The sequence below is a fragment of the Capricornis sumatraensis genome, chromosome 2, assembly GCF_032405125.1.
Source record: "Capricornis sumatraensis isolate serow.1 chromosome 2, serow.2, whole genome shotgun sequence".
NCBI classification, from domain to species: Eukaryota; Metazoa; Chordata; class Mammalia; order Artiodactyla; family Bovidae; genus Capricornis; species Capricornis sumatraensis.
In genome coordinates this window covers 27,691,443-27,718,112 of record NC_091070.1, presented here as the reverse complement: position 1 = coordinate 27,718,112, position 26,670 = coordinate 27,691,443, and the positions used below count along the sequence as shown (strand labels likewise).

Genomic DNA, 26,670 nt, shown 5'->3' with positions numbered 1-26,670 from the left:
CTTTCTTGCTACAAAAAACTTCTTATTAATCCTAAGCAAATCAAAACAGAATCTTAAAAACCTACCACTTCTCTGAATAAATGGAAGATAAATTAAGCTTGTTCTTTGAAACACAAGAAAGTATGATTTGTGTTTCATGACTTTGTGGATAGAATCTCAAATCCTAACGAATATGTCATAGACCATTAGTAAGAAAAAGAATATGCCTGTGTATTATACCCAGAAATTGAATGTGGTGGAGAAAGGTTTAGAGACAACTCCATCAGTTCTGACCAAGTTTTGGGTCATCAATATCCCAGGAAATCTCCATGAAGACACATGATTTTTTATGACTAGAAATAACTCTCTAAAGCCACACACACCACCAGGGGAAAGAATTGCACCATAGAACCACATGTAAGCAGGTATGTACACATCTCACTGGCTGTTCCCTGAGACCTCCAGTGAATCAGGACCCACTTGCCTCTCAGCACCCGCCAGGCTGGTTGTGACCTGATTTCAGGATGGGCAAGAACTGATTCTTCCACCTCTCAGCCTTCTGGGCTCAGATATGATGAATAAAATACATCTTGATTTGCCTCATTTTGACAGGAACAGACACACAGGGGCTGGATTTTGAGTATTTTGAGAATATCAACAATAATTTTTGTGCTTAAAAATTTAAAACAAAACGTGCTCATGATGCATTATTTCATCTGGCCTCATAACAACTCTATGACATACATAGGACTCAATGATTATATCTATAACCAGACTCTCTTTCTGGTTTATTCCAAGAGATAATGATGTAGAGGACATATATTCTGGGTTCTACCTTACATGAGTGCATTCATGTTTCTAAATTTTATTTCTTCCATATTCAACTTTATAAGGCAGTTTTTCTTTAATATCTCTGAGGTCTGGAGAGCAGGAAAATGACTGTACCTCATTTTGTATCCTTGGGCCTAGATATCTATAGCTATACCTATCTCTATTAGATAGATAGATGGGCTTCCCAGGTAGTGCTAGTGGTGAAGTACCCACCTGCCAATGCAGGAGACATAAGAGATGTGGGTCAGGAAGATGCCCTGGAGGAGGGCATGGCAACCCACTCCAGTATTCTTGCCTGGAGAATCCCATGGACAGAGGAGCCTGGCAGGTTACAGTCCATAGGGTTACAGAGTCAGATATGACTGAAGCCACAACACAGCTTAGAATCAACTTAGGATGCATGCTAATAGATAGATAAAAAGATAGCCAGGCAAAGACATAAGAAATTAAGGCACTGGGGCATACAAATTTGTATTAAATAGTAGATGTATATATAAATATGAAATTTCTTACATAAGTGCTTGATTAATAGTCAAATGAAGACCTAGAAGTTCTTTCTTTTTAGTTAAGGAAAGTATAACAAGAAGAAAAAATACATATACTAACATAATAAAGATGGGCTGAAACTGGGTCTCTGAACCACACTTATTTTTGTCAACTGGAATTTAGACCTAGCACCAAGAATAAGAAAGAGAATACCACATAAATTACTCTGTGTTTAACTAAAAAACATATGTTTCCCTATCCCACTTCAAAACTAATTAAGGCACATATTCATTTTAAATTGAAAATAAACCACAAAAGGTTTAAAACAAATTAATGTACGACATTAAACCATATGGCTTTCTTTTGTGTAACTGTAGTTTGCATATTTAACTATTCATCTAAATGTTTCCTCTTCTTTGAAAATTCTCCACAAGTACACTGTTTTGTTTTTCCTTTAAGTACCATAATGAATTAAGATACATAATGTTACACAGGATATGCATATGTGTGTGTGTGTTCAGTCAAGTCCAACTCTTTTTGACCCCATGGACTGTAGACCACCAGGCTCTCTGTCGATGGGATTTTCCATGCAAGAATACTAGAGTGGGGTGCCATTCCCTTCTCCAGGGGATCTTCCCGACCCAGGGATCAAACCTGGGTCTCCCAGATAGCAGACAGATTCTTTGCAGTCTGAGCCACTAGGGAAGCTTAGACATTACATATTCATTCTGCATTTCACAGGTAGAAGATAAACAATTAACCAACCTCTCCATTGCCCCTGGTATCTACCTGGTATCTTTAAACCATTAAATTCCTAGTGAGTAGCCATTCTCTTTTGTGCCTATATAACAGAGATGGTCCGTAGTCTGTATCACATAGCCACAGCACAGCTTATAATCAACTCTTGTAGACATAATTCTGGAATCTGAAGTTAGATTTCCAATTATGGATTTCCAGAGACTGCATATAATAGTTTAATGTTTTAGTGTTTTCTGACAAAATATTAAAGAAGAAAGAAATGTCCATATTAAGAAAAATAAAATCTGGAAGAATTACAGAAAAGACCTCACAGGTACTGTCTTTTTTGTTGTTTCTAATAGATAAACCAGAGGAACATATAAAAAGAAGTTCTTGCCATTCCAGGTTGCAAAGGCTTTAAAAATTACAAAGACTACATATTGATCAAGAACAGATGAATGCTTCATAAATCCTGGAATACCATACAGTAAACATTTCAAAATGTTTCAGGCAGAAAATATTACAAGTGATTAGTACAGAAGGAAAATAAGGGGGCAAGAGGAAAGAAAAGGATGCAAAGGAAGAAAGAAACATAGGCTTGCATCAGCAACTCAACCTTTAATTTTAGGAAATTAAAGTAATTCAGTGCAAAGGAGCCTGACAAGCTGGACGTGCACCTTCGTAGCTGCTCTGATAAATGTACGAAACTTGTAGATGCTCTTCAGCACAAAGTACTATGTTGGATGCAGTTAAAGGAACTGCCAGCATTTCAAAGCCTAAATTGGGAGTTATTGCTGAGCAGACAGTTAACTAGATTGTTAGGAAATCTAAAGTCCCCAAAGAACTAATGTTTGAAAAAAGTGCCAAGAATAAGTAGTAGCAAAAAAACAGAGTCCCACTATCTTAGTCTGTCTGAGTTGCCATAACCTTTACCACAGACTGTGTGTTTCAAACAACAAAAACTTATTTTCTCATAGTTCTGGAGGCTGGTAGTAAGGCTCCAGCATGGGGTGCTGATGAGAGCTTTCTTCCCAGCTTCCAACAGGTCACCTTCTTGCTGTGTCCTCACACGGGAGAGAGAAAGCCCTGTTGTCCTTTTCTCTTCCTAGAAGGGCACCAGTTCCACCAGATCAGGGCTTCATGCTATGACTTCATTTAACCTAATTTAACCTTAATCATCTCCTTAAGGGCCTTATCTCCAGTACAGTCACATGGAGGTGAGGGCTTCAACACATGTATTTCAGAGAGAAACAATTCTGTCCATGCGACCTGCTTCTTGGGTTGAAAGATCAGGTCCCACTACCTTTCTAACCTCACCCTACACCATTCCCTCCATTCTCTATTCCAGAAATTCTGGCCACTTGATTTACAATGAGGATACAACCTTTTCATAAAATCTTTAAGGCTTTACCAGTAACCATGATGATTTTTATTAGCTAGCCTTCTCTTGATATAAATTTCTCTATGTAAAGTTCTATCAGACAACACAAAAGCTCCACATATCACAATAGGAAAACATTTCATTTTTACTACTGCTCAGCTGGTAAGCCTGTACTCTATAAACCTATTTAGGACTTCAGACTCAAGCTCAAGACTTTCAAGGTAGCGCTTGTATAACAATGTTCACAAGATAGAGCTTCACAGGAAGACCAGTGATTTTCCCTGCAAAGCAGCTTTCATCAAAGGCACATATGTTCCCATCCAACACTGTCTGCCTCAGTGAAGTATTCCAGCTGACAGAATTTCAGAGCAAACACAAACTGAGAAACACCTATAACAGGTTTCTCAAAAATTCCAAACATCACTGTGCTATATTCACTATAGTCTATTTCATGCTATTTATTAAAGGCTGATAGAAGAGGAATTTAGCCCTGACTTGCTTAAATTTAGCCCCTCATACTAAGGGTGGCTTTTCCTTTTACTCTTTTATTGCTGACCATGTCTAGTCCTAAGAATGTAAGAGAATCCTGACACTAAGAAATTGAATATATTCTGGTCTGGCTTCATTCATCATACTGGTAAATTTGATGCCTCCCTTTAACTCTCATGTATAAACCTACAGGAAAAGGTTAGACTTCATCCACCCAAATCAATCTAGCTAATGACAGTGTTTAATCATTTTTACAGTGTCATTCTATATATTTAAGGGATTGGGAAAAGATACTCTGCTGGAGATGGGCTTGAAGACTGATGTAGTATGAGAGAAAGCTTGGCGCCAATGCATACAGGGGAAAAGAACACAAAAGAGAATGACTGAGCGGAGACAGTTGTAACAGCACAGGAACGCCAAAGATCAGGGACCATATGGCACAGCTGCGAAGTCAAGCAGACACTGGAGTGGACTTGCAGGTTAAGGAGACACATATTATATCCATGGACTTCTGATGGGTTTAGTAAGGATGTGTATTCCCTACTAAGTAGGGAATTCCCTACTCAGGAGACTGAGACAAATGGCAAATACTAGTGCAAAATTTTAGATCAACGGCTGTACAAATCTGGAGAATACACAGAGGAAAGAGAAGTAAGAACCAGTGTAACCGACAGAAGCATGCAAAAAGACAGAAAGGCCCAGCCAATATGGTCAAAATGATTCTTTACATCTATGCACCTCTGCTACTTCCCAAAATTCCACAAAATAACAGAAAATAGATTTTTAAACCATGATCCTACAAGGACAAACGAAATAGGAAAACAACAACAAAGAAAACTTTTTAAAGCTGGAAGAACAAGTACTAACTGACTTAGCAGTTAGTTATGATTGAGGATGAGGAACTTGTGAGATTGTGTGTGCCTGTGCGCACACACACACATTCACGCACACACAGCATTTTCGTCCCTCTAATTCTTTGTTCTTCCTAATGGCCCCTCTGCTGTCCTCCCAATGAAATGGTAGCAGTCACTTTTCAAAGGAAGTGCAAAGACAGCTAAGAACAAAGAAAACAGCATAGCTTTGAGTTTCAAATTAGACATTTTTTAAGCCCATAGCCAAAACAGTCATCATGAAAGCATAGATTTTCTTTGCGAGTGCCAGGCCCCTGAGACAGCAAATGGCTTTTTCTGTTGTTGTTATTCTTATTGTGCTCTGTTTTTAAGGTTAAACCTTAGTTCTTTTTCCAGAAAACATGGGGTCAAAGGAAGGAGCGGTGAAACACAGGTGGGCAGAATAGAAAGAAATATAGGTGAAAAAAGAAACCTAAAATAGGTTTAAAGGGAAATGTGAAAAGAACAGAGAAGTGTATCCTGTCTCCCATCCAGAATTCTGGGACTTGACAGACACACAGGGACAGGAACAACCACAGGACAGATGCAACATTAAAGGGGACTTTCAAGGGTAGAAAAGAGTCAGGGTGGCAGGAGTATGGAGGTCACCAACTCAGCAAGCTCAGCTACAGAAAACTGAATCTTCCACATTTATTCATGTATCTAAGTTTTAATATCTATTTAAACCCACCACTAAAAACTCAGGTATGGAGAACCAGTGCAGTTTTGCTTTGCTCTGAATTTACAAATTTTCACACATGGAATATCAAAATCCATTCATTTCTAAAGAATTTATTGAACACCTACTATGTTCCTATTATACCAGGTAGAGAGAGTTGAATCGGACAGACAAGATTCCAATCTTCTCAGCTCCCATTTTAGCTGGAGAGACAAGCAATAAGTATATAAAGAAGGAAAGAGTATAATTACAGACCACAATAAAAGGATAATGAGATATAAATAGAGGACAGGGATACTTTAGACAGACTTTGGAAGAAAGTTCTCATGGCAGGAAACCAGAGAAAAGGGGCGTGAATCATCAATCCTTGATTATTTTCCCAACTTAGAGCTAGAAAGAAAAAAAGTGTCCTTCTCTAAGAGTCTCTTCACTCTTGGCATCATCACCTTAGCTCCTTTCCATGCCTGCCTGCCAAACAGCACCCCATGTTCCAAATGTTTTCTTCCCCCTCCTCTGAAATCTCAGCATCGCTTTTCTCTTCATTGTGACAGTGAACTACTTTGAAATTCAGTCTGAGCGGACATGGTGATAGAGGCTAGACTTACACCTTTCAGAGAACAAAATGGCAGTTTCACAGGGGCCTTCTGCAGGGAAGGACATGTAAAGAAAAGATCATCAGGCAAAACCCTCAGGAATAGATCTTAAAGTTGGCTGACTCCCTTAAATCACTCCTTGTAAGGAGACACTGCTCAGCCTATCAGGAGAGCTGCCTTTGATCTTTCAATAAATTGTTGCCAGTATCACGGTGTTCGATATTTAAGAGACAGAGTACAACGATCCAACAAAGCAAACAGAGAAGAAATACCCAGAGCAGTGGGAGGGTACCAGGGAGAAATAAACATCAAAGAAGCTGCGAAAGATGACATTAGTAGACACACTTAAAACAGAGCCAGAGAAACCATTCCAGGGAAACATCCTTGCACATCACATTTTCTATACTTATGAACTACACCAATCTGCCACCATTTTAAGCAGGCTGCAAAATAAACCAGAATATTCTTTCTGTTGAAAGGATTGATAAATGAGCTTTTGCCTAGTGACCATGTCACCTAACCAATCGAAGTACAAATCTAGCTTTATATCATCTTATGTCAATGAACACTTCTAAGAAAAACAACTTACTTCATCTTCCTCTTTCTCTTGAGGAAAAAAACCCTGATCTCCTCTCCTTTGATCAGAAGACTATTTGGGTTTCTACCTATATCTGTGTACCTTCAACTGTAATTCTTTGATCCCAAATAAACATTTTGCCTCTTGAACTGGATTCTTGTTTTTCAGGTTGACAAAACCAAGGAAGGTGCTGCTATATGGATGAAAAGGTGTTTGTGAAATTTAGCAAATGTACTTTGAGAGGTGGTATAGGAGAAGTACACTGTCAATAGGTAGAAAGTAGAGCTACACAATACTTTAGGAAAGACACATGCTTTAGGAAAGACACATGCTTTAGGAAGCCTGCTTAAGGGTAGAACTGGTAGATTGTCAATAGTTAAAGAGAGTGCAAAGTCACGTGTTTTATTTATATAGGTGTATGTTTTTACATTCCAATCCCAAAGAAAGGCAATGCCAAAGAATGCTCAAACTACTGCACAATTGCACTCATCTCACACGCTAGTAAAGTAACGCTCAAAATTCTCCAAGCCAGGCTTCAGCAATACATGAACCATGAACTTCCAGATGTTCAAACTGTTTTTAGAAAAGGCAGAGGAACCAGAGATCAAATTGCCAACATCCGCTGGATCATGGAAAAAGCAAGAGAGTTCCAGAAAAACATCTATTTCTGCTTTATTGACTATGCCAAAGCCTTTGACTGTGTGGATCACAATAAACTGTGGAAGATTCTTCAAGAGATGGGAGTACCAGACCACTTGACTTGCCTCTTGAGAAATCTGTATGCAGGTAAGGAAGCAACAGTTAGAACTGGACATGGAACAACAAAGTGAAAGTGAAGTCGCTCAGTCGTGTCCGACTCTTTGCGACCCCATGGACTGTAGCCTACCAAGCTCCTCTATCCATGGGATTTTCCAGGCAATAGTACTGGAGTGGATTGCCATTTCCTTCTCCAGAGGATCTTCCCAACCCAGGGATCGAACCCGGGTCTCCCACATTGTAGATAGATGCTTTACCATCTGAGCCACCAGGGAAGTCATGGAACAACAGACTGGTTCCAAATAGGAAAAGGAGTGCATCAAGGCTGTATATTGTCACCCTGCTTATTTAACTTATATGCAGATTACATCATGAGAAACGCTGGACTGGAAGAAGCACAAGCTGGAATCAAGATTGCTGGGAGAAATATCAATAACCTCAGATATGCAGATGACACCACCCTTATGGCAGAAAGTGAAGAGGAACTAAAAAGCCTCTTGATGAAAGTGAAAGAGGAGAGTGAAAAAGTTGGCTTAAAGCTCAACATTCAGAAAACGAAGATCATGGCATCCAGTCCCATCACTTCATGGGAAATAGATGGGGAAACATTGGAAACAGTGTCAGACTTTATTTTTTGTGCTCCAAAATCACTGCAGATGGTGACTGCAGCCATAAAAGTAAAAGACGCTTACTCCTTGGAAGAAAAGTTATGACCAACCTAGATAGCATATTCAAAAGCAGAGACATTACTTTGCCGACTAAGGTCCGTCTAGTCAAGGCTATGATTTTTCCTGTGGTCATGTATGGATGTGAGAGTTGGACTGTGAAGAAGGCTGAGCGCCGAAGAACTGATGCTTTTGAAATGTGGTGTTAGAGAAGACTCTTGAGAGTCCCTTGGACTGCAAGGAGATCCAACCAGTCCATTCTTAAGGAGATCAGCCCTGGCATTTCTTTGGAAGGAATGATGCTAAAGCTGAAACTCCAGTAGTTTGGCCACCTCATGCAAAGAGTTGACTCATTGGAAAAGACTTTGATGCTGGGAGGGATTGGGGGCCCAAGGAAAAGGGGACAACAGAGGATAAGATGGCTGGATGGCATCACTGACTCGATGGGCGTGAATCTGAGTCAACTCCGGGAGTTGCTGATGGACAGGGAGGCCTGGCGTGCTGCAGTTCATGGGGTCGCAAAGAGTCGGACACGACTGAGTGACTGAACTGAACTGAGCATGTTTATAGGGTGATGACAAAGAGCCAGTAGAAAGACAGATGGACAACACAGGAAAAAAGAAGGGAAAAAAAACTGGAGGAAAGAAAACACCAAGAGACAAAATAAATCTATGTCCATATCCTAGACCACTTCACAAAACTCTAGGTTCATACTGAATACTGCCCACTAGACACAACAAATGACCATGCACAACTTAGATTCATAGTCTCTAACACCAAAAGGCTAAAAGTGAATCCTCACCTTAACTTTCTCTCAAACCCTCACATTTTGTTGGCACTAACCAACTGTCCAGAATCTAACCAATTCTAACCACCACGATCATCTTCTCTCACCTTAACTATTAACCTGTCTGCCCACTTCCATCCTTGTCCCTTACAGTCCATTCTCCATGCAGCAGCCAAATTTATCTTCATTAATTATAAGACAAATCATGCCATTCTTTGGCCCCAAACTTTCAAAAGTAACGCCATCTAAGTCAGAAGAAAAGCTACTACATTGGCCTATAACGTAACTGTGTGTTTTACTCACCTCATCTCTCACCCCTTACCCTCCTCTAGCCTGCCTTTGTCAGAAAGGGGTCAGGAATGAAAAGAATGTATGTCTGCTATAACTGTCCTTTCTTTTTCAAAGAAATAAAAGGAGGGCCAATGGTTGAGATGAAAAACACTGGTCATAGGTTTAAAGAAGTGGGAAGAAAACATATTGCAAGTTGCATAAGAATAGCTACTCTGCAAACATGAGCAGGAGATGACCTGAAATAAGTAAGGATTCCTAAGGCTGTGAACCATGCATTTTAGTGGTGCCTGTTCACAGGGATGTGTGGTTTATTCCAGCCAGTACTCAGCAATCCTGGAAGAGGAGCAAAAGAGACAGACAAATCCAGGTTGGGAATTATTTAGGTACAATGGAATCTAGAGTGCCTGTGTGTGTAATAGTGGGAGAGGCACAGAGAAGTGATGTTATTCTCCAGACTGGGCCTCCTCTGGGAAGGGAGCTGGGGAAACTCACCTACTATGAAGGTCTTTTGAAGCCTTTTCTAAGGAATTTTACAAACACATAAGCAGTGTCGTATAGGAAAAGTTCCCGATGTCTTAGCTTCCACCCCAAAGTCTCATTGAAAGAGTTAACACTAGATCTGTCATCTTTGCTAAAGTCTAACCAGAAGCATGAGCTTAAGCTTCCTTCCTTTAATTCATTTTAAACCTGTAAGGTTCCCAATTTAGACTTCCACAGATTAAGAGTTTTGGGGGTTGTTAAACATAAATTCAACTTGAAAGAAGATAGGAGCTAAAAGCGTAGTTCCAGAGCTAGCTTCAAAGAGAATTTTTTAAATTCTAGCAGTTGAACTCCAAGGGAGGCCTACCTCAGTCAGCACAATTTTTGTAAAAATTAACAACAGCAACAACAAATATATAGGTAAGAAGCAGTCACTTGGGAACTAACTGGATTAGAAAGTGTCCCAAAGAAAAGTCTCTTGGAGCATTCCAAAGCAATACTTAAATCCATGCCTAAAGGTCTTTGACAAACATAGTCAATGTGTTAAAAAGCAAACACACTGCTTTCCCAACAAAGATCTGTAGAGTCAAGGATATGGTCTATCCAGTAATCATGTATGGTTGTTAGAGCTGGACCATAAAGAAGGCAGAGCACCAAAGAATAGATGCTTTTGAACTGTGATGATGGAAAAGGCTCTTGAGACACCATCCCCAAGAGAAAGAAAAGTAAAAAGGCAAACAGTTGTCTGAGGAGGCCTTACAAATAGCTATGAAAAGAAGAGAAGCTAAAGGCAAAGGAAAAAAGGAAAGATATACCCGTCTGAATGCAGAGTTCCAAAGAATATCAAGGAGAGATAAGAAAGTCTCCTCAGTGATCAATGCAAAGAAATAGAGGAAAACAATAGAATGGGAAAGACTAGACATCTCCTCAAGAAAATTAGAGATACCAAGGAATATTCCATGCAAAGATGGGAACAATAAAGGCCAGAAACAGTATGGGCCTAACAGAAGCAGAAGATATTAAGATGTGGCAAGAATACACAGGAGAACTATACAAAAAAGATCTTCATGACCCAGATAACCATGATGGTATGATCACTCACCTAGAGCCAGACATCCTGGAATGTGAAGTCAAGTGGGCCTTAGGAAGCATCACTATAAACTAAGCTAGTGGAGGTGATGGAATTCCAGTTGAGCTATTTCAAATTGTAAAAGATGATGCTGTGAAAGTGCTGCACTCAATATGCCAGCAAATTTGGAAAACTCAGCAGTGGCCACAGGACTGGAAAAGGTCAGTTTTCATTCCAATCTCAAAGAAAGGTAATACCAAAGAATGCTCAAACTACCACACAGTTGCACTTATCTCACACACTAGCAAAGGAATGCTCAAAATTCTCCAAGCCAGGCTTCAATAGTACATGAACTGTGAACTTCCGGATGTTCAAGCTGGTTTAAGATAATGCAGAGGAACCAGAGTTCAAGTTCAACATCAGTTGAATCATAGAAAAAGCAAGAAAGTTCCAGAAAAAATTACTTTTGCTTTATTGACTACACCAAATCCTTTGACTGTGTAGATCACAACAAACTGTGGAAAATTCTTCAAGAGATGGGAATACCAGACCACCTGACCTGCCTCCTGAGAAATCTGTATGCAGGACAAGAAACAACAGTAAGAACTGGTCATGGAACAACAGACTGGTTGCAAATTGGGAAGGAGTACATCAAGGCTGTATATTGTCACCATGCTTATTTAACTCATATACAGAGCAAATTATGCAAAATGCCAGGCTGGATGAAGCACAAGCTGGAATCAAGATTGCTGGGAGAAAAATCAATAACCTCAAATATGCAGATGACACCATCTGCGAAGAGGAACTAAAAGCTTACAGAAACTAAAGAGCCTCTTGATAAAAGTGAAAGAGGAAAGTGAAAAAGCTGGCTTAAAACTCAGCATTCAAAAACCTAAGATCATGGCATCCAGTCCCATTACTTCATGGCAAATAGATGGGGAAACAATGGAAACAATAACAGACTTTATTTTCTTGGACTGCAAAATCACTGCAGATGGTGACCAGCCATGAGCTTAAAAGATGCTTGCTCCTTGGAAGAAAAGCTATGATAAACCTAGACAGAATATTAAAAGCAGATACATTGCTTTGCTGACAAAGGTCCATCTAGTCAAAAGATATTGTTTTTCCAGTAGTCACTTATGGATGTGAGAGTTGGACCATAATGAAAGCTGAACATCAAAGAACTGATGCTTTTGAACTGTGGTGTAGAAGAAGACCTTTGAGAGTCCTTGGACTTCAAGGAGATCAAAGCAATCAATCATAAAGGAAATCAGTCTTGAATATTCATTAGAAAGACCATTGCTGAAAGTGAAGCTCCAATAATTTGGCCACCTGATACAAATTACTGACTCATTGGAAAAGACCCTGATGCTGGGAAAAATTGAAGGCAGGAGGAGAAGGGGACACCAGAGGATGAGATGGTTGGATGGCATCACCAACTCAATGGACATGAGTTTGAGCATTCTCCGGGTGTTGGTGATGGACAGAGAAGCCTGGCATGCTGCAGTCCATGGGGTTGCAAAGATTCACACATGACTTGGTGACTGAACAACAACAAAGGTCTTTGTGGATGACTTTTATCTTAACATGTTCTAAATATAGTCATCTTTGAATTTGTTAGTCTTTCAATACATAGGGGGAAAAAATCTAACTATTTTATCTCCATCAAAATTTAAATCATATGTTCATTGATCCTTGATACTACATATGTAAGGATCATTAAGTCCTCAATGTTTCTCTATAGCAGAGCACCACTTTCCCTTTAAAGCAACAACCTGCCCCAGGCAATATACACAATCATGAAAATCAAAACTAAATTTATTTAAAGGTCCCAAAGTATCTTGTTGTCATCAGTAAATAAAATTCTCCCCTGACTGGGAAAGGGGAGAACAGCTCCAGAGGGAGGGGATATGACTGATTCAAGTTGTTGTATGGCAGAAACCAACTCAACATTGTAAAACAAATATCCTCCAACTAAATATAAAATAAAATCCTCCCCTGACTAACATACCTGTTCTTAGAAAGCAGACTTTCATTAAAAGCTTCTCTCAAAATCATTTTTTTGTCTTCTACTTTGTAACATGAAAGAAAATCCCATGCATATATAATAACCAAATATGTATTTTCTTGAAATTGAAAGCCACACTTCTAAATTTTATCACTTCTAACCTAGTGGACATTTCTAACAAATGACCTGCAAATCCCTCACACTCAGCATCTCCAAAAATGAACTGCCCTCTTGTCCCAGTATAACCTGCCCCTTCTTTCCCACCTTAGAAAGAGCTTTGTCATTCTCTCATCGGAATTAGCCAGAAATCTACAAGTCCTTTTGAACTCTTCTTTCTACTCTCACTCATTCATTCATTCACCAAAACAACTTAAATGTTTCAGGAACTGTACATCAGTTCAGTTCAGTCGCTCAGTCATGTCGACTCTTTGCGACGCCATGGACTGCAGCATGCCAGGAATTTTACATACAATCCCTTATTTAGCATTTCAAATGACTCTGTATGTAGGGCCTATTATCTCCATTTTATAGATGACAGTTTAGATAATTAATGCAATTTCTTAATAAAAGATAAAAAATGAACCTAGATTTGTCTGATTTCAAAGTTCAAGGTCTTTTTATAAGCCAAACTGCCTATGCTAGATCATGGGCAACTATGGGCCATGTGCCAACTCTGGCCATCTATATCTGTTTAAAGTTTTATTAGAATGTAGCAGGCTCGTTTGTTTGTATGCTTTCTCTGGCTGCTTTAGCACTACAACAGCAAAGATGAGTAGTTTCAAAAGAGACATTAGCCTGTGAAGCCTAAGACAATTATCTGGCCCTTTATAAAAAAATAGAAGATTTTGCCAGTTCTAAGCTGTATCATCCATCATATCTCTACCAACTCAGTTTATGTCTTCCTGGATTACTCCAAGAGAACCCTAACTGGTTTCTTTGCCCACAGCCTGCATCTCCTTCAATCTATCTTCCACACTGAACAATAAAATCCTTATTTATCTTATAACCATCAGCAAAAATGACCAAATCCTTCTCAAACTATACAAGGCCTTTGGCATCTTGGTACCTTTCTTCCTCACCTTCCTCCTACTTTCCATTCAAGCTAAAGTGAAATACGCAGAGAACAGCAGATAGATCAACTCAGTTCATTCCTGTGTTTTTTCACATAAGTTCCCTTTCCCTGGAAAGTACCTTAGTCTTGCCTCATTTACCTACTTGCTTTTGCATCCTGAGCTCAAGAGTCAATTCCACCTAGAAACCTTCCTGGATTCCTCAAGCTAAACTAGGTGAACATTTTTTTATTATTTTTTTTTCAACATATGTTCAATGAGCACATCTACCAACTGCTGCTGCTGGTGCTAAGTCGCTTCAGTCGTGTCTGACTCTGTGAGACCCCACAGAGGGCAGCCCACCAGGCTCCCCCGTCCCTGGGATTCTCCAGGCAAGAACACTGGAGTGGGTTGCCATTTTCTTCTCCAATGCATGAAAGTGAAAAGTGAAAGTGAAGTCGCTCAGTAGTGTCCGACTCCTAGCGACCCCATGGACTGCAGCCTACCAGGCTCCTCCATCCATGGGATTTTCCAGGCAAGAGTACTGGAGTGGGGTGCCATTGCCTTCTCCGCATCTACCAACTAGGGCTTCCCTATTGACTCCGACAGTAAAGAATCTGACTGCAATGCAGGAGACCTGGATGCAATACCTGGGATGGAAGATCCTCTGGAGAAAGGAATTGCTATCCACCCCAGTACTCCTGCCTGGAGAATTCCAAGGACACAGGAGCCTGGTCAGCTATGGTCCATAGTGTTGCAAAGAGTCAGACATAACTGAGCAACAAATAATTTCACTTTCATCAACTAGGCACAATACTTTGTACTAAACACATGACAAACAGGACAATTTTCAAACAGTTTTCAAACTACCGGACTGTATATCTGAAACTAATAAACCATAAAAAAGGTGCCTATAACCGGGAGTTGGTGATGGACAGGGAGGCCTGGCATGCTGCGATTCATGGGGTCACAAAGAGTTGGACACGACTGAGCGACTGAACTGAACTGAACCCTGAACTTTGGGCTCCACAAAATATGTTTCTTCATGGGATATTAAGCTCATTAAAGAAAAGGGAAGAAAAAAGTATTTTTACAAGCAAGGGTAAAGCAGATAGAAAGAACTGACCCAGTTTCCAAAATAAACATTAAGCTTAAAGCTCTCTCCATCTGGCTAAACTAAAACCAGAAATGAAAATCAGCATGTCCACACTCTATGTCCTAACTATACCACAATAGTAAAGAAAAAATTTAACACATAACTTATTATTATATCTGTGTCACCTAAAGTCTCATGTTAAGATTTATAGACAAATTTTTTAAAATTTTTTGGAGAAGCATAACAACTCTTAACCCTTTTAAAAGGTTAACAACTTTTAACCCTGCCTAGATATTCAAACCAAATATCCCTGAGTCCCACTGGGCATTCTCCCTGGGTCCATTCCTTTATCCTGAGGCAAACATCTTTCAGTCTTTCAAGCTGCCTACCTTCTATAGGGTAAAACGCTGTTATTTCCAAAAGCTTAATTTCTTTTCTCCATAATATCCCTTGGCAGTCTTCCCTCTCAACTCATTACTGAATATATTCTGTACAAGACATATCATACTCTCTATAAAACAAAGTATGCACTGTACATGAAAAGTCCTAAACTTTTAAGTGACACCTCTTCTTTTTCCATATTAACCTCATCTCCAATAACCAGTCCAAGTCTAAGAACAGGGTCATAACTATACTAACCAAACCTCAGATATATCGAATGTCAGTACTGAAAGAGACCTTAAAAGTTATTTATTTCAATTTCTGCATTTTGCACTTGAAAAAATTAAAATCTAAAGAGATCCAAAGCCATCCAAGGTCACACAGACCTTTGCTCCAGCTTATTCTATTAATATATTTTTACAGTCTCTGAGTCTCACCATCTTGCATTTATTTCTGTTTCCTATGGAGCGGGGTAAGTACAACACCACACTCTCAGATTGGCTTTTATCTAAACTCCACTGAGTGTGCTAAATAAGCCCACGTACTAGAGAATATGTGTGGCATCTGTCTCCTCTGCATGATGTTGAGTGACCAGTGTGTAACTAACTGCTCCCAGGTCTCTCTTAACTACCCTCGTGGAGATCTGAATTTCCTGTCATACATATCCCACTGGCAGATGGTCCTGCTATTCTTCTAAATGTGTTAAACCATTTTCATGATGCATTATAAACCATACCAGTCAATTATAGAAAGTTCTTAGACTGTTGGAGCTATCATCAATTACAGACCATTTAAAAATTACAGTAGCATTGTTATGACTGGGTTTCCTCTCTTCCAGTTAAGCCCAGGCAGTTTTCACATTTGTAGTTTTTGTTTTGCTTTGTTTTACTTTTAAAGGCTTACTTTGTATGGCATCCTACCAGGACAGATTCTGATCATTATAGACTCCATGAGTCAGGCTGCTTCAATTGGCAACTAAGCAGGCAACAATGGAAAAAGTGAAAACTGTTTTTAAATAAAATAAATACCCAAGTATTTATAGACCTTTGAAATAGGCTGTTAACATGTTTACTAACATGTATAATATTTTATAATATATTAAAACGAAACAAAGCAAATGAAAAGAAAATTTTGGTTGAACATAATTTATGGCAAAAGTTATATAAAACATTCTTATTTTATGTTTCTTTTTTTATAAAGCTGTAATGAAAAACACAAGTGTAGAGTTTTTTACAATGGTTAGAATAAGCTAAAATGCAATTTATGTGATTATTTAGTAATGAAGCAAGAGCTAAGCAATTGTTTTCTTGATACTTCTGTCAGAGGGAGTGTGTCATTTCCTCGGTTCTGTCTCGCCACAGCAAAAATTTGAACCGACAGACAAACCAGTGTTACAGCTCCATGTTACAGCTCAGTTTTATTTGGCAAGCAAAGCAAAACACATCCTTGAGGCATGTGGGCAAGCTGACCCAAAAGACGCAAAGAGAAGAGAAGCCCCGGCTCAATTTTGGCTCCTCTTTTTATGTTTTTCTCCTTCCCCTGAGCCTGCCCTATGTAAACTGGGTTGCCAGGAGGGCTGTTTGTTTTACCTGAGGTCCTCACTCTGGTCCTCGGATCTTCCTTTGTTCTATTTTCATGGACTTTTCCCTTCTTTCTTTTAGCCACCACCATTTTGGACTCCTTTTTTCTATTCTAACTACCTAACACATCTTTAAAAGAGGATTCATAAAAATATTAAGGCAAAAAGGATAATTATATCAGAAAATTTTATAACTCATGTTCCTTTGTTTTATAGCAATCAAAACAAGTCATCAGCATATGAAGGTGTTTTCTGAATAGAAAAGCAAAATTAGTCTGCTAATCTTCAGAAAAAAAGAAAGTTATTAGGGGCTCAATAATAAGATTGTATGAATGAAATGGAATAGAAAGCATTTTAGGAAGGCATCATTAAGTATTTATTTACTGAGCAAACTGGCAGAGATTACCCACATTTTGATCTAAAAAAGAAAAGGTATGCTGCTCTTCACAACTACTGCAGAACTAAACTTTGAAAATTCTCTTTTTCACAAAAGCCCTTTAGTGGTGATTAGTGACTATTAGCAGAGTAGTTAGGTTCATTCATGATTAGACAGACGAATGAGGAGGGGCTGACTGTCCTGGGGTAGTAATGGCTGCTTCCAGAACCAAGCGGGGGCACTCAAGGCATAGAGCATAGAAGAAAAGATAAATCTGAGAAAAAGAACACATGGTAATAGACCTATGTAAGAAACAACCCTTCCAGATCTGGAATCTGAGCAGAAGCAAATGTAAGCACACTAAATTTAAGCCTAAGAAATCCCTAGGTAGCAGAAAAGAGAAATACCCTGGGACACTGCTGACACAGAAGGTATCAAGAGGAAACAGAAGGTGCCTGAGGTTGAAGGGAGGCCATGGTCAAAAACTATGATATCAACAAGGAGAATCTTGAGAGTGTGGTCCAGGACAGAGTTCACACAATTCAGCATCAGGGAGAAAGAACTGAGGAGTCTGAGAAGACAGGCCGTTAAAGAAGGAAGAAGGAAGGAAAAAAAAAAAAAAAAGAAAGAAGAAGGTTCTGAAAGGCTCTAGGAACTGGAATTGCTGCCATTTAAATTTTTAAACTTTGCTGGAAGGCATGAAAGTTTCAGGTGGCTTTCTCCAGAAAAAAAAGAATCTATCATTTACAAGCAGTGATTACTTTCTCAACAGAAAATAGGCAGTTGGTATCTCCATCAACCTTCTGAAAAACGTCTTTCTCAGTTATTGAGTTATAAGGTTACAGGTGGTGCTTCTCAAGCAGCCAGCACAGATTGACTGGAATCCTAGCACAACTGAAAGCACAGACCTGTTTTTTATCTCCTTCCTCCCCTTGTCCATCACACACACACACACATGCGCACTATCTGTGGATAAGTCTGAGGCTGATAACACTTCTAGGTTCTAAGAACACTTACTAGGTTTGTTTTCCTCTGTTTTCCTTGGTGCTGTCACAGGAAAATAATTATATTGGAAAAAAATTATATTAAGAACACAAATAGCTGCAACAGCCACATTTGGCTGATATTTCGTACACATGTGTGTAATAAGATTTGGAATTGTGGGAAGTTACTGTAACACTTCATGGCACTTAACAGTTTTCAATCATCTTCTTGGGTTGCTTCAAAGGAAGCATTCCATGAAATTACCAAGAACCCAAGGACTAAGAAGGAAATTAAAAGGCATCTCCTTGGAACACTGTGGCTACAGAAGATGGATTTTTTCAGAGGCATAAAAAGAAAACCAAACTCAAAAGATATCAGAAATTGGTTTATTCAGGTTTGAAAGGAGATATAGCAGAAACTCAAGAAGGGAAAGGATCCACTTTTTGCCCAAATCGTCTTGAAATCAAGACAGGAACTGAAGAGAAGGAGACAGGAGAAAGAAATGTTGATATAGCAATATAACTGGCTATACATGAAGTAGGGAAGAAGGAGGCCAACAGCGAACTAAATGACGTTTTGAAAACTCAACTGAACCTATGTGAAAATTTCTAGAGGTGGTAGTTTCAAGCAGCCAGCAGACTGACTGGAATCCTAGCACAACTGAAAGCACAAACCTGTTTTTTATCTCCTTCCCCCCTTGTCCATCACACACACACACACACACACACACACACACACACACACACGCACGCACACGCGCGCACGTACTATCTCTGGTAAAAAACAAAAACTACAGTGGGAGAGATGGTTGTTGGTGACTCTACTGCCTCGCCTCTCAGAACTCATTACCAGGCCACATGAGAAGCTTCAGGCTGGGACACCCCATGGACAGAAGAGCCTGGCAGGCGACAGTCCACGAGGTCGCAAAAGAGTCGGACAGGACTTAACAACGAAACGACAACAGCAACAATCTGCTGAAGTAGCTGCTGCACTACCACGGGCAGACGATGGAGGCGAGCTCACCAGGCTTTCACAAAGGAATCACGGCTGCAATTCAAAGTGTGCTTTCCTCTGGCATGTGTGTTCATCAGAGATCCAAATGGGGTGCAATCAAGGACTGGAGATTTTCATTACGATCATCAGGGACATCTTCAACTTCATTCATCATACAACACATTTTGATTAGGCACAGCATTAAGAACTGTTTAGAAGTTGAGTATATAGAGACCAAAAAAAAAAAAGCAGACAAAGGCCATACTGTCATGGAGCTTACACTCTGAAGAAAAGGAAAACAGAGTAAAAATGGTTTCAGGCCTTGTAGGTACAATAAAGAAAAGATTAAAGGGAAGAGAACAAGAGTGGTTGGCATTGCAGTGGGTAGCATTGAGAAGAATTTCTGGAGAGGTGGTTTGATTGGAGACCTGCCTGAACTGAGGCATAAGTCAGGGGAAGGGTTTATAAGCAGTGGGGGAAGCAGTACAAGGAACCTGAGACGGTACTATTTTCTGATGTGTACAACAATATGGTTGGCATGGATTGAGTAGGATAAGCAAGAGTGGGAATGGTAAGAAGTGAGGTGAGTAAGGCAGGTGAGGGCCAGACCATTAAAGCTTTGATTGAAGGGGTGGGAGATCAGGATTTTATTTGAAATGCAATGTAAAACACTGGAAGACTCTGAACACAGGAACAATGTGTTCTTACTTTCTGAGCAGAGATTATGAGTCAAGGGTAAAAATAGAAGCAACATATAGAAGATTATTAGTTTATCTTGGATAGTAAGCTACAGAAGTGCAGAGAAATAATCAAATATACTTTAATGGTAAAGTCAACAAGAGTTGTTATGAATAGATGTAATACATAAGAAAAATATGAATCTAAGATAATTCCCAGGTGGGGTCTGAGAAACAAAATGAATAATGGTGTCCTTCAGCTCTACATAGATTTTATTTTTCTGTTATTGTCTTGTTGAAAAATTAAACTACGCTAATATGCCTACTCTGAAAAATAGTTTGACAAGTTCTTTTATAAAAATAGAACACTATTTGTCCAAGAAATTTCTTTTCTGGATATTTATCCCAGAGAACTGAAAAGTTATGTCCAAACAAAAAACTATACACAAACAAGGTATGCTATTCTCCACAACTGTTTCAGAACTAAACTTTGAAAATGTTCTTTTCACAAAAGCCCTTTAGCAATGAATTTAGTGAATTTATTTATTATAATAATCAAAAACTGGAAATTATCAAAATGTCCTTCAGTGGATGAATGATTAAGCAGCAGTATACCCAAACCATGAAATACTATTCAGGAATAAGAAGGAACAAACTATTAATACACTCAACCACTTAGACAGATTTCAAGAGACTGAGTGGAAACGACCAATTTCAGAAAACCACATTTTGCATGATTCCACTTATGTAACATTTTCAAAATCACAAAATTATATAGATAAAGAACAGTTCAGTAGTTGCCAGGGTTAGGGAGGCTTGGGGGAAGGGGTGGGTGTGACATGAAGGAGATCTTTGAGGTAACAGAATAATTCTGTGTTTTGATTTCAGCAGTGGTTACAGGAATCCACAAATGTGGTAATACAACAGAGAGCTATCCACACACTGTATCACAGCCAGTGTTGATGCTGTACTAGAGCCCTATAAGATATAACTATTGTAGGAAACTAAGGGAGGAGCACAAAGTCCTCACTATTCTTTCTTTTTTTTTTTATTTTGAGTTAAATTTCTTTACAATGTTGTGCTGTTTCTGTTATACAACCAGAACCAGCTATATGTATACACACATCCCCTCCCTCTTGAGCCTCCTTCCCACCTCCCTACCCCTACATCCCATTCCTCTAGGTTATCATAGAGCACCAAACTGAGATCCCTGGTCTATACAGCAGGTTCCCACTATCTGCCTTTTTAACACACAATAATGTACAAATGTCATTCCTCTCCCAATTTGTCTTATCCTCCCCTTCCACTAGACTATCTTTGCAAATTTCAGTAGTCTATAATTACTTCAAAATGATTTTTTTTTTACTTTACCATGTTCAAGTATAAGGCAAAATGCATTATATAAATATTAAAAAGTAGTATAATAATAAATACTATATCTGACAAAATGCTGTCTCTGAATTTATAAAGCACCTCTTCTGCCAATACATCTTAACACTTTCAGTATGTAGGCAGCAGTTTAATTAAGAGATCATCAAGATCTTGTTGTGAGAACACTTTCCTCCGAAAAGCCTGTGGAGCAAACATCACTTGGAATTGACACTCTACCTCTCGCACTTTTAAGCAGCAAAGAGAATCTGTGTGTTCTTGTTTCTGTACCCAATTAAAAGAGTATGGAAAACTAAACACTGTTAACATCAGTGTCCAGTAACTTGCAGACATTCTGAACTCTGCAAAATACCTTATTTAGACCCAATATACTGACCTTCCACAAGTCAAATGACATTCCTAGACTCTAACATTTTTCCCATTAATGTCAAAATATAAAATTGCATAACATGGAATCTCAAAAAGGATGGCTTAGACCAAAAACAATTAACATGACCCAAAGGCTACATAGTAACACTAATCATAACTTCAGTCCTAAGGTTATTCCAGGTCTCAGAACTAGGCTTGGATAAATCATCCAAGTCAATGTGACACATGGTGTATATGGTGGTGAAGTCTCCCTAAAAATCTCCTTTTTCAACAGCTTCTTTTGCATACATTTCCTTAATGTTCTGATCTCCTGTATTGTCCAATCTCAGTCTGATGATGGTGATAGAATACCTGGTCCTTCACTCCTGTAGAGAAGCATCCTACTCCCAAGAACATCATCAAGTCGTTTGGTACTCAGGTCTGCATGCCTCATCCTAGACACATTCATCATTGCTGAATGCTCTGACAACTACTAATCCCTTCATTCTCTCAACCTGGCATATATTCCACCTAGAATTCTGTAATGGAGACTAGATTTATAAACACTTTTACTAGTCTAAATTGTAAAAGCCTACATAAGACTATTAACTAAAACATTTTATAAACAGGCTATCTCACATCACATCCTGTCTACTTTTCATAATTTAGTGCATTGCCAACAAAACCTATGGAATATGCCAGACACTGTCTTTCTTGATGTTGCTCTTTCTTTGGAAATAGCTCTGCTGGGAACAATGCTATAAACAGAATTAAATCAAAGAAATACCATTCTGATTTTTTTATCACTCCATTCATACTGTTTTTCGTGTGCTAATACATTCTAAAGAGTAAAATATATCAGTTTGCATTTCTATTTTCTAAGGCTGAATAAAAATTAAAGCAAGGTAAATGAAATGGACTGAACATCCCTCTGAAGACAAAGTAGCTTCATTTTACTCCTATCCAAGATTGGAGCTGAAGAGCTGCCAACAATAATACTTTTAAAAAAAAAACAGAAAAGATACTTACAGCCAACCATCATCATGGCCACTGAAAACATCTTCTCCACGTCTGTGGTAGGAGCTATGTTTCCAAATCCTATGGTTGTAAGGCTTGTCATGGTAAAGTAGAGAGAGGACACATACAGGGAATCCTTGCTGGGTCCTCCTTCCCATATCCCTGCACTGGTATTGTATCGATATGGAGTCCCAATGCTCAAGGCCAGCTGGTAGAGCCAACTGTCTATCTGGATGGTGTTCGTGACTTCATCGATGACCTCGTAGTCCCCAATGCTGTACCATATGCAGGCCAGCCAGTGAGCAACTAGTCCGAACACACAGACCAGGAGCACAAGGACGGCTGCTCCATACTCCAGGTAATGGTCCAATTTCCTGGCAACACGGCCCAGTCTCAAGAGACGCACCACTTTTAAAGAACTGAAGAGACTGCTGATTCCCTGAATAAACGAAAAGAAATGATACAACATTTTCAGAAAAGCAAAGGCTGGGGAAAACAAACAATGGCTCACCTTAATGAACTCAAGCACAGTTTATATACTAAGAACATACACATACATAATACAGCTCTGACTTTAAGCCAACAAAAATGTTTAAAAGATAAAGAAAGTTTTTATGTGCAGATTCCTTCCCACAAGGAAATAAGATATTTGTGAATTATTAGACTTACAAAAAAGTTTCATTAGGTAAGACCCAGTTTATTCTCATAAGGGGAGTATAAATAGCACAGAGAAAAACCAAAGAAGAAAATAGCTCACATGCAATACACAGAGTATAGAAATAGGGTGATAAACTCAGACCTTTCATTTCTTCTTCTTGTAAAATGTTTCCTCTACTCTAAAAGATTTTATTTTATTTCTTACTTTATAAACATTATGAACAGCAAAACTTCTGAAAAAAGGAATCCTAGTTTTACTGTCAAGCAAACAGGAAATATTTTTGCGTATATTATATCAGAAGAATGAGCAAATGTCACTGCTGCTTCTACCACCTCCTGCCAGTTATGAAAATCACTAAATTTGTAGAGCTGTGAAAAAGTGAAGACTTGAACCTAGAATGGGATACCTACGAAATCCTATCATCCTCTAGCAATAGTCATAGAAAAGAATACTATAAGGGAATAGCAGCAAGAAGATTCATATTCTGTTGAGAAGCTCAAAATACCAAATAGAGCATTATCCAAATGGAAATACAGCATAGACTTTATTCAACACACCATAGACTTTATTCAGTCCATGAAGTTCCCAAAGTTACTTTTTTTGCAAAGCATGCAATAAGCCACTCAGAGAGGTTAATGTCATTCCTGATGCAGGAGAGGAAGACAAAGCAGTGACCCAGGACTCTCTCATTTGATCATGACCTCAAGTCTCGCAGAGTCCATGACTTCCTTACTGCTAATTCTGTCTCCCAGAGGCGAGACAAGGAATCTAACGCAATCTGAAAGTGAAGTGAAAGTGTCAGCTGCTCAGTTATGTCCAACTCTTTGTGACTTCGTGGACTGTAACCCACCAGGCTCCTCTGTCCATGGAATTCTCCAGGTAAGAACACTGGAATGGATAGCCATTCCCTTTTCCAGAAGATCTTCCCAACCCAGGGATCAAACCCAGGTCCCCTGAATTGGGTAGATTCTTTACCTAATCTGAGCTTAATTCTGACCAACATAGAAGAACAATCTGGTAAAGTAGAGCAGATGCACTATTAATGAGACTCTAACTATAGCGTTATACAGTTACAGTGAAAAAGGTTAAGAATGCATTTTATCATACTCTATATGATGGTATATGTTTGAAATTTTAAAAAAGAAAAATGTGATATAGAGAGAGTGAAAACAAAGAGAAGTAGAAACAGGAGACCTAGAGGAAGCAAAAGAGGAACAGGAGCATCCTGTCTCAGTTTTCAGTCTCAAGCTCAATATCCTTAGGCCTGGCTCTATTTAGATTCCTACTCTCAAAGGCTGTGGCATATACACGGCCTTAAATCAATTATTATTTCACTTGAACACTTGGGGGAGGGGAGATATTGAACTTCAAACACTTCAAAAGGGTAGCATTAATAAAATTCAGATGATGAGTGGCATCATTCAGTGACATGAGATGTTGAGAGGTAAGAAGATTCAAGAGAGTCTGGAAGCTCTCAAATCAAAGGAACTATGTAATTATGAACAAGAAGACCAAAATAAGTATTTATCAAGCATTTCTATATGTCAGGCTATGAGTTGGGCCCTGGGGACATTAAGACAAATATGCCTTGCTTCTGCTCTAAAGAAACCTGTAGTCAAAATGCATGAACTCAAACAGGGTTAATTTTAAAAATAAATACAGTGCTGTAGATGTTTTCTTCCACTTGGCTCCAATTTTTTAAAGAACCGTGGTACTTCTATTTAAATACTACAGAGAAAATTTATTTCTACTATAATATTTTTTCTAAAAACAAAGGAAAAAGACACGGAGTCTTTATCCCCAAATCAAACTAAAAAATAACCATAACCTTCAGCTAGACTGTAAAGAATCAGGACCTACTAGAATTAAGGCCAAATGATGGAAGAACATACTCTCTTGACCTCTGATGTGGGCAGATCTCTACAAGAAAAGGTGATCCACCCTGAAGACCACCTGCTCTAGACGCCAATCAATCAAAAAGCACCATTTTCTGTAGCCATGTTCAATATCATTTCAATATTACAAAATATTTGGTAAGAATTGTAAAGGGTTCTATGATACCACTTCCTCCTAGATCTTAGTCAGCTCCCCAGCTGACATCTCTTGCAAAATCATTTTCTGGGGCTAGCCTTATCCCTGCTTCTATTATGCATTAGGATTCTCATTACAATTACCCTCAACCTCTCCTGGCTGATTCACTGCCTATCCAAGTTTCAACTGACTTCAATACATGAAGGGTTCACAGGTTTACTTCTTAGCACAAAACTCTTTCTCTAAATTCCTGATACAGAAGCCAAATGCCTGCTGCACATTTCCATTTATGTATTCCATAGGTGTTCAACAGGTAAACTTCCCAAAGGGAATCTCATTTCTCCTGAATCAGTTCTTCATCTGCTTCTCTTGTGAACATCACTATGAAGCCCACCCCCTTTCCTGCCACACCCAGACAGTTATCAAGTTTGGAGGATCTCAGCATTCACACTGCTCACAATAAATCTCAATAAATCTCTCAAAAAATGTCCCTTCTTTCCTATTCCCAAGGTCATGTCTTGGTCATGGATTCATAGATTCCTCCCTGTGTGACAGGAATAGGCTCTCCATCAGCCACCCCACCTCCATTCTCACCCCCTTTACTTATCTGATCACCGTGGATAGGCTAGCCTGGTATCATTTTATATAACATATATATATATATATATTCATATATATATATATGTATAAAATCATGCCCCTCTCTGACCTAAAATCTTTGGTGGCTCATTACATAAAGGATTAAGTGTTTATGCCTTACTTCTTCCTCTGACATGAAAAATTCTTCAGGACCTTGCATCTGTCTATCTGGTCAGCATCTCCCCAGCAATTCCTCCCCATGCTATCTAGGCTCACACCGTGCTCAGCTACGTAAAGCTCCCAGAGTGCCCATGCTGCTTCATGCTACATTATAAGTTGTTCCCTCTGCTTAAAGCACCCTTCCCTCCCACTCCCTTGATAGCCAGGGCCTTACTTAGAGTTTGTGACAAAGACTCTCTCCTCCATATGCATTTCTCTGACATCTGCCTCCCCAACCTATCATCTACATGGTCATACTCACTGTGAAAGTTATTCTTCCTTTGTGTTATTATATACTCTTTGCTCATCTATATTACAATACTCATCACAATAGTACTTTATTACAAGTCTCTGTGTGCACAACATGCCAGGAAATGCTAAATCACTTGAAGAACATACCTAGTATCAATCACAAAGCTTGTTGTTGATATTATTCAGCTGCTCAGTCATGTCCAACTATTTGCAACCCCATGGACTGCAGCACACCAGGATTCCCTGTCCTTCACCATCTTCCAGAGCTTGCCCAAACTCATGTCCATTGAGTCATTGATGCCATCCAACCATCTCAACCTCTGTGGTCCCCTTTTCTTTCCTG

At 39.1% G+C, this 26,670-nt stretch overlaps 1 protein-coding gene across 1 annotated transcript in view; it reads right to left on the bottom strand.

Moving 5' to 3' along the window:
- The window catches only part of KCNH5 (potassium voltage-gated channel subfamily H member 5), a 367,642-nt gene that overhangs the window by 243,469 nt on the left and 97,503 nt on the right, over positions 1–26,670 (bottom strand). Inside the window, exon 7 of the mRNA XM_068965445.1 lies at positions 22,601–23,027. Within this exon, the coding sequence (XP_068821546.1) occupies positions 22,601–23,027 (427 nt within the window). The remainder of the gene's footprint in view (positions 1–22,600; positions 23,028–26,670) is intronic.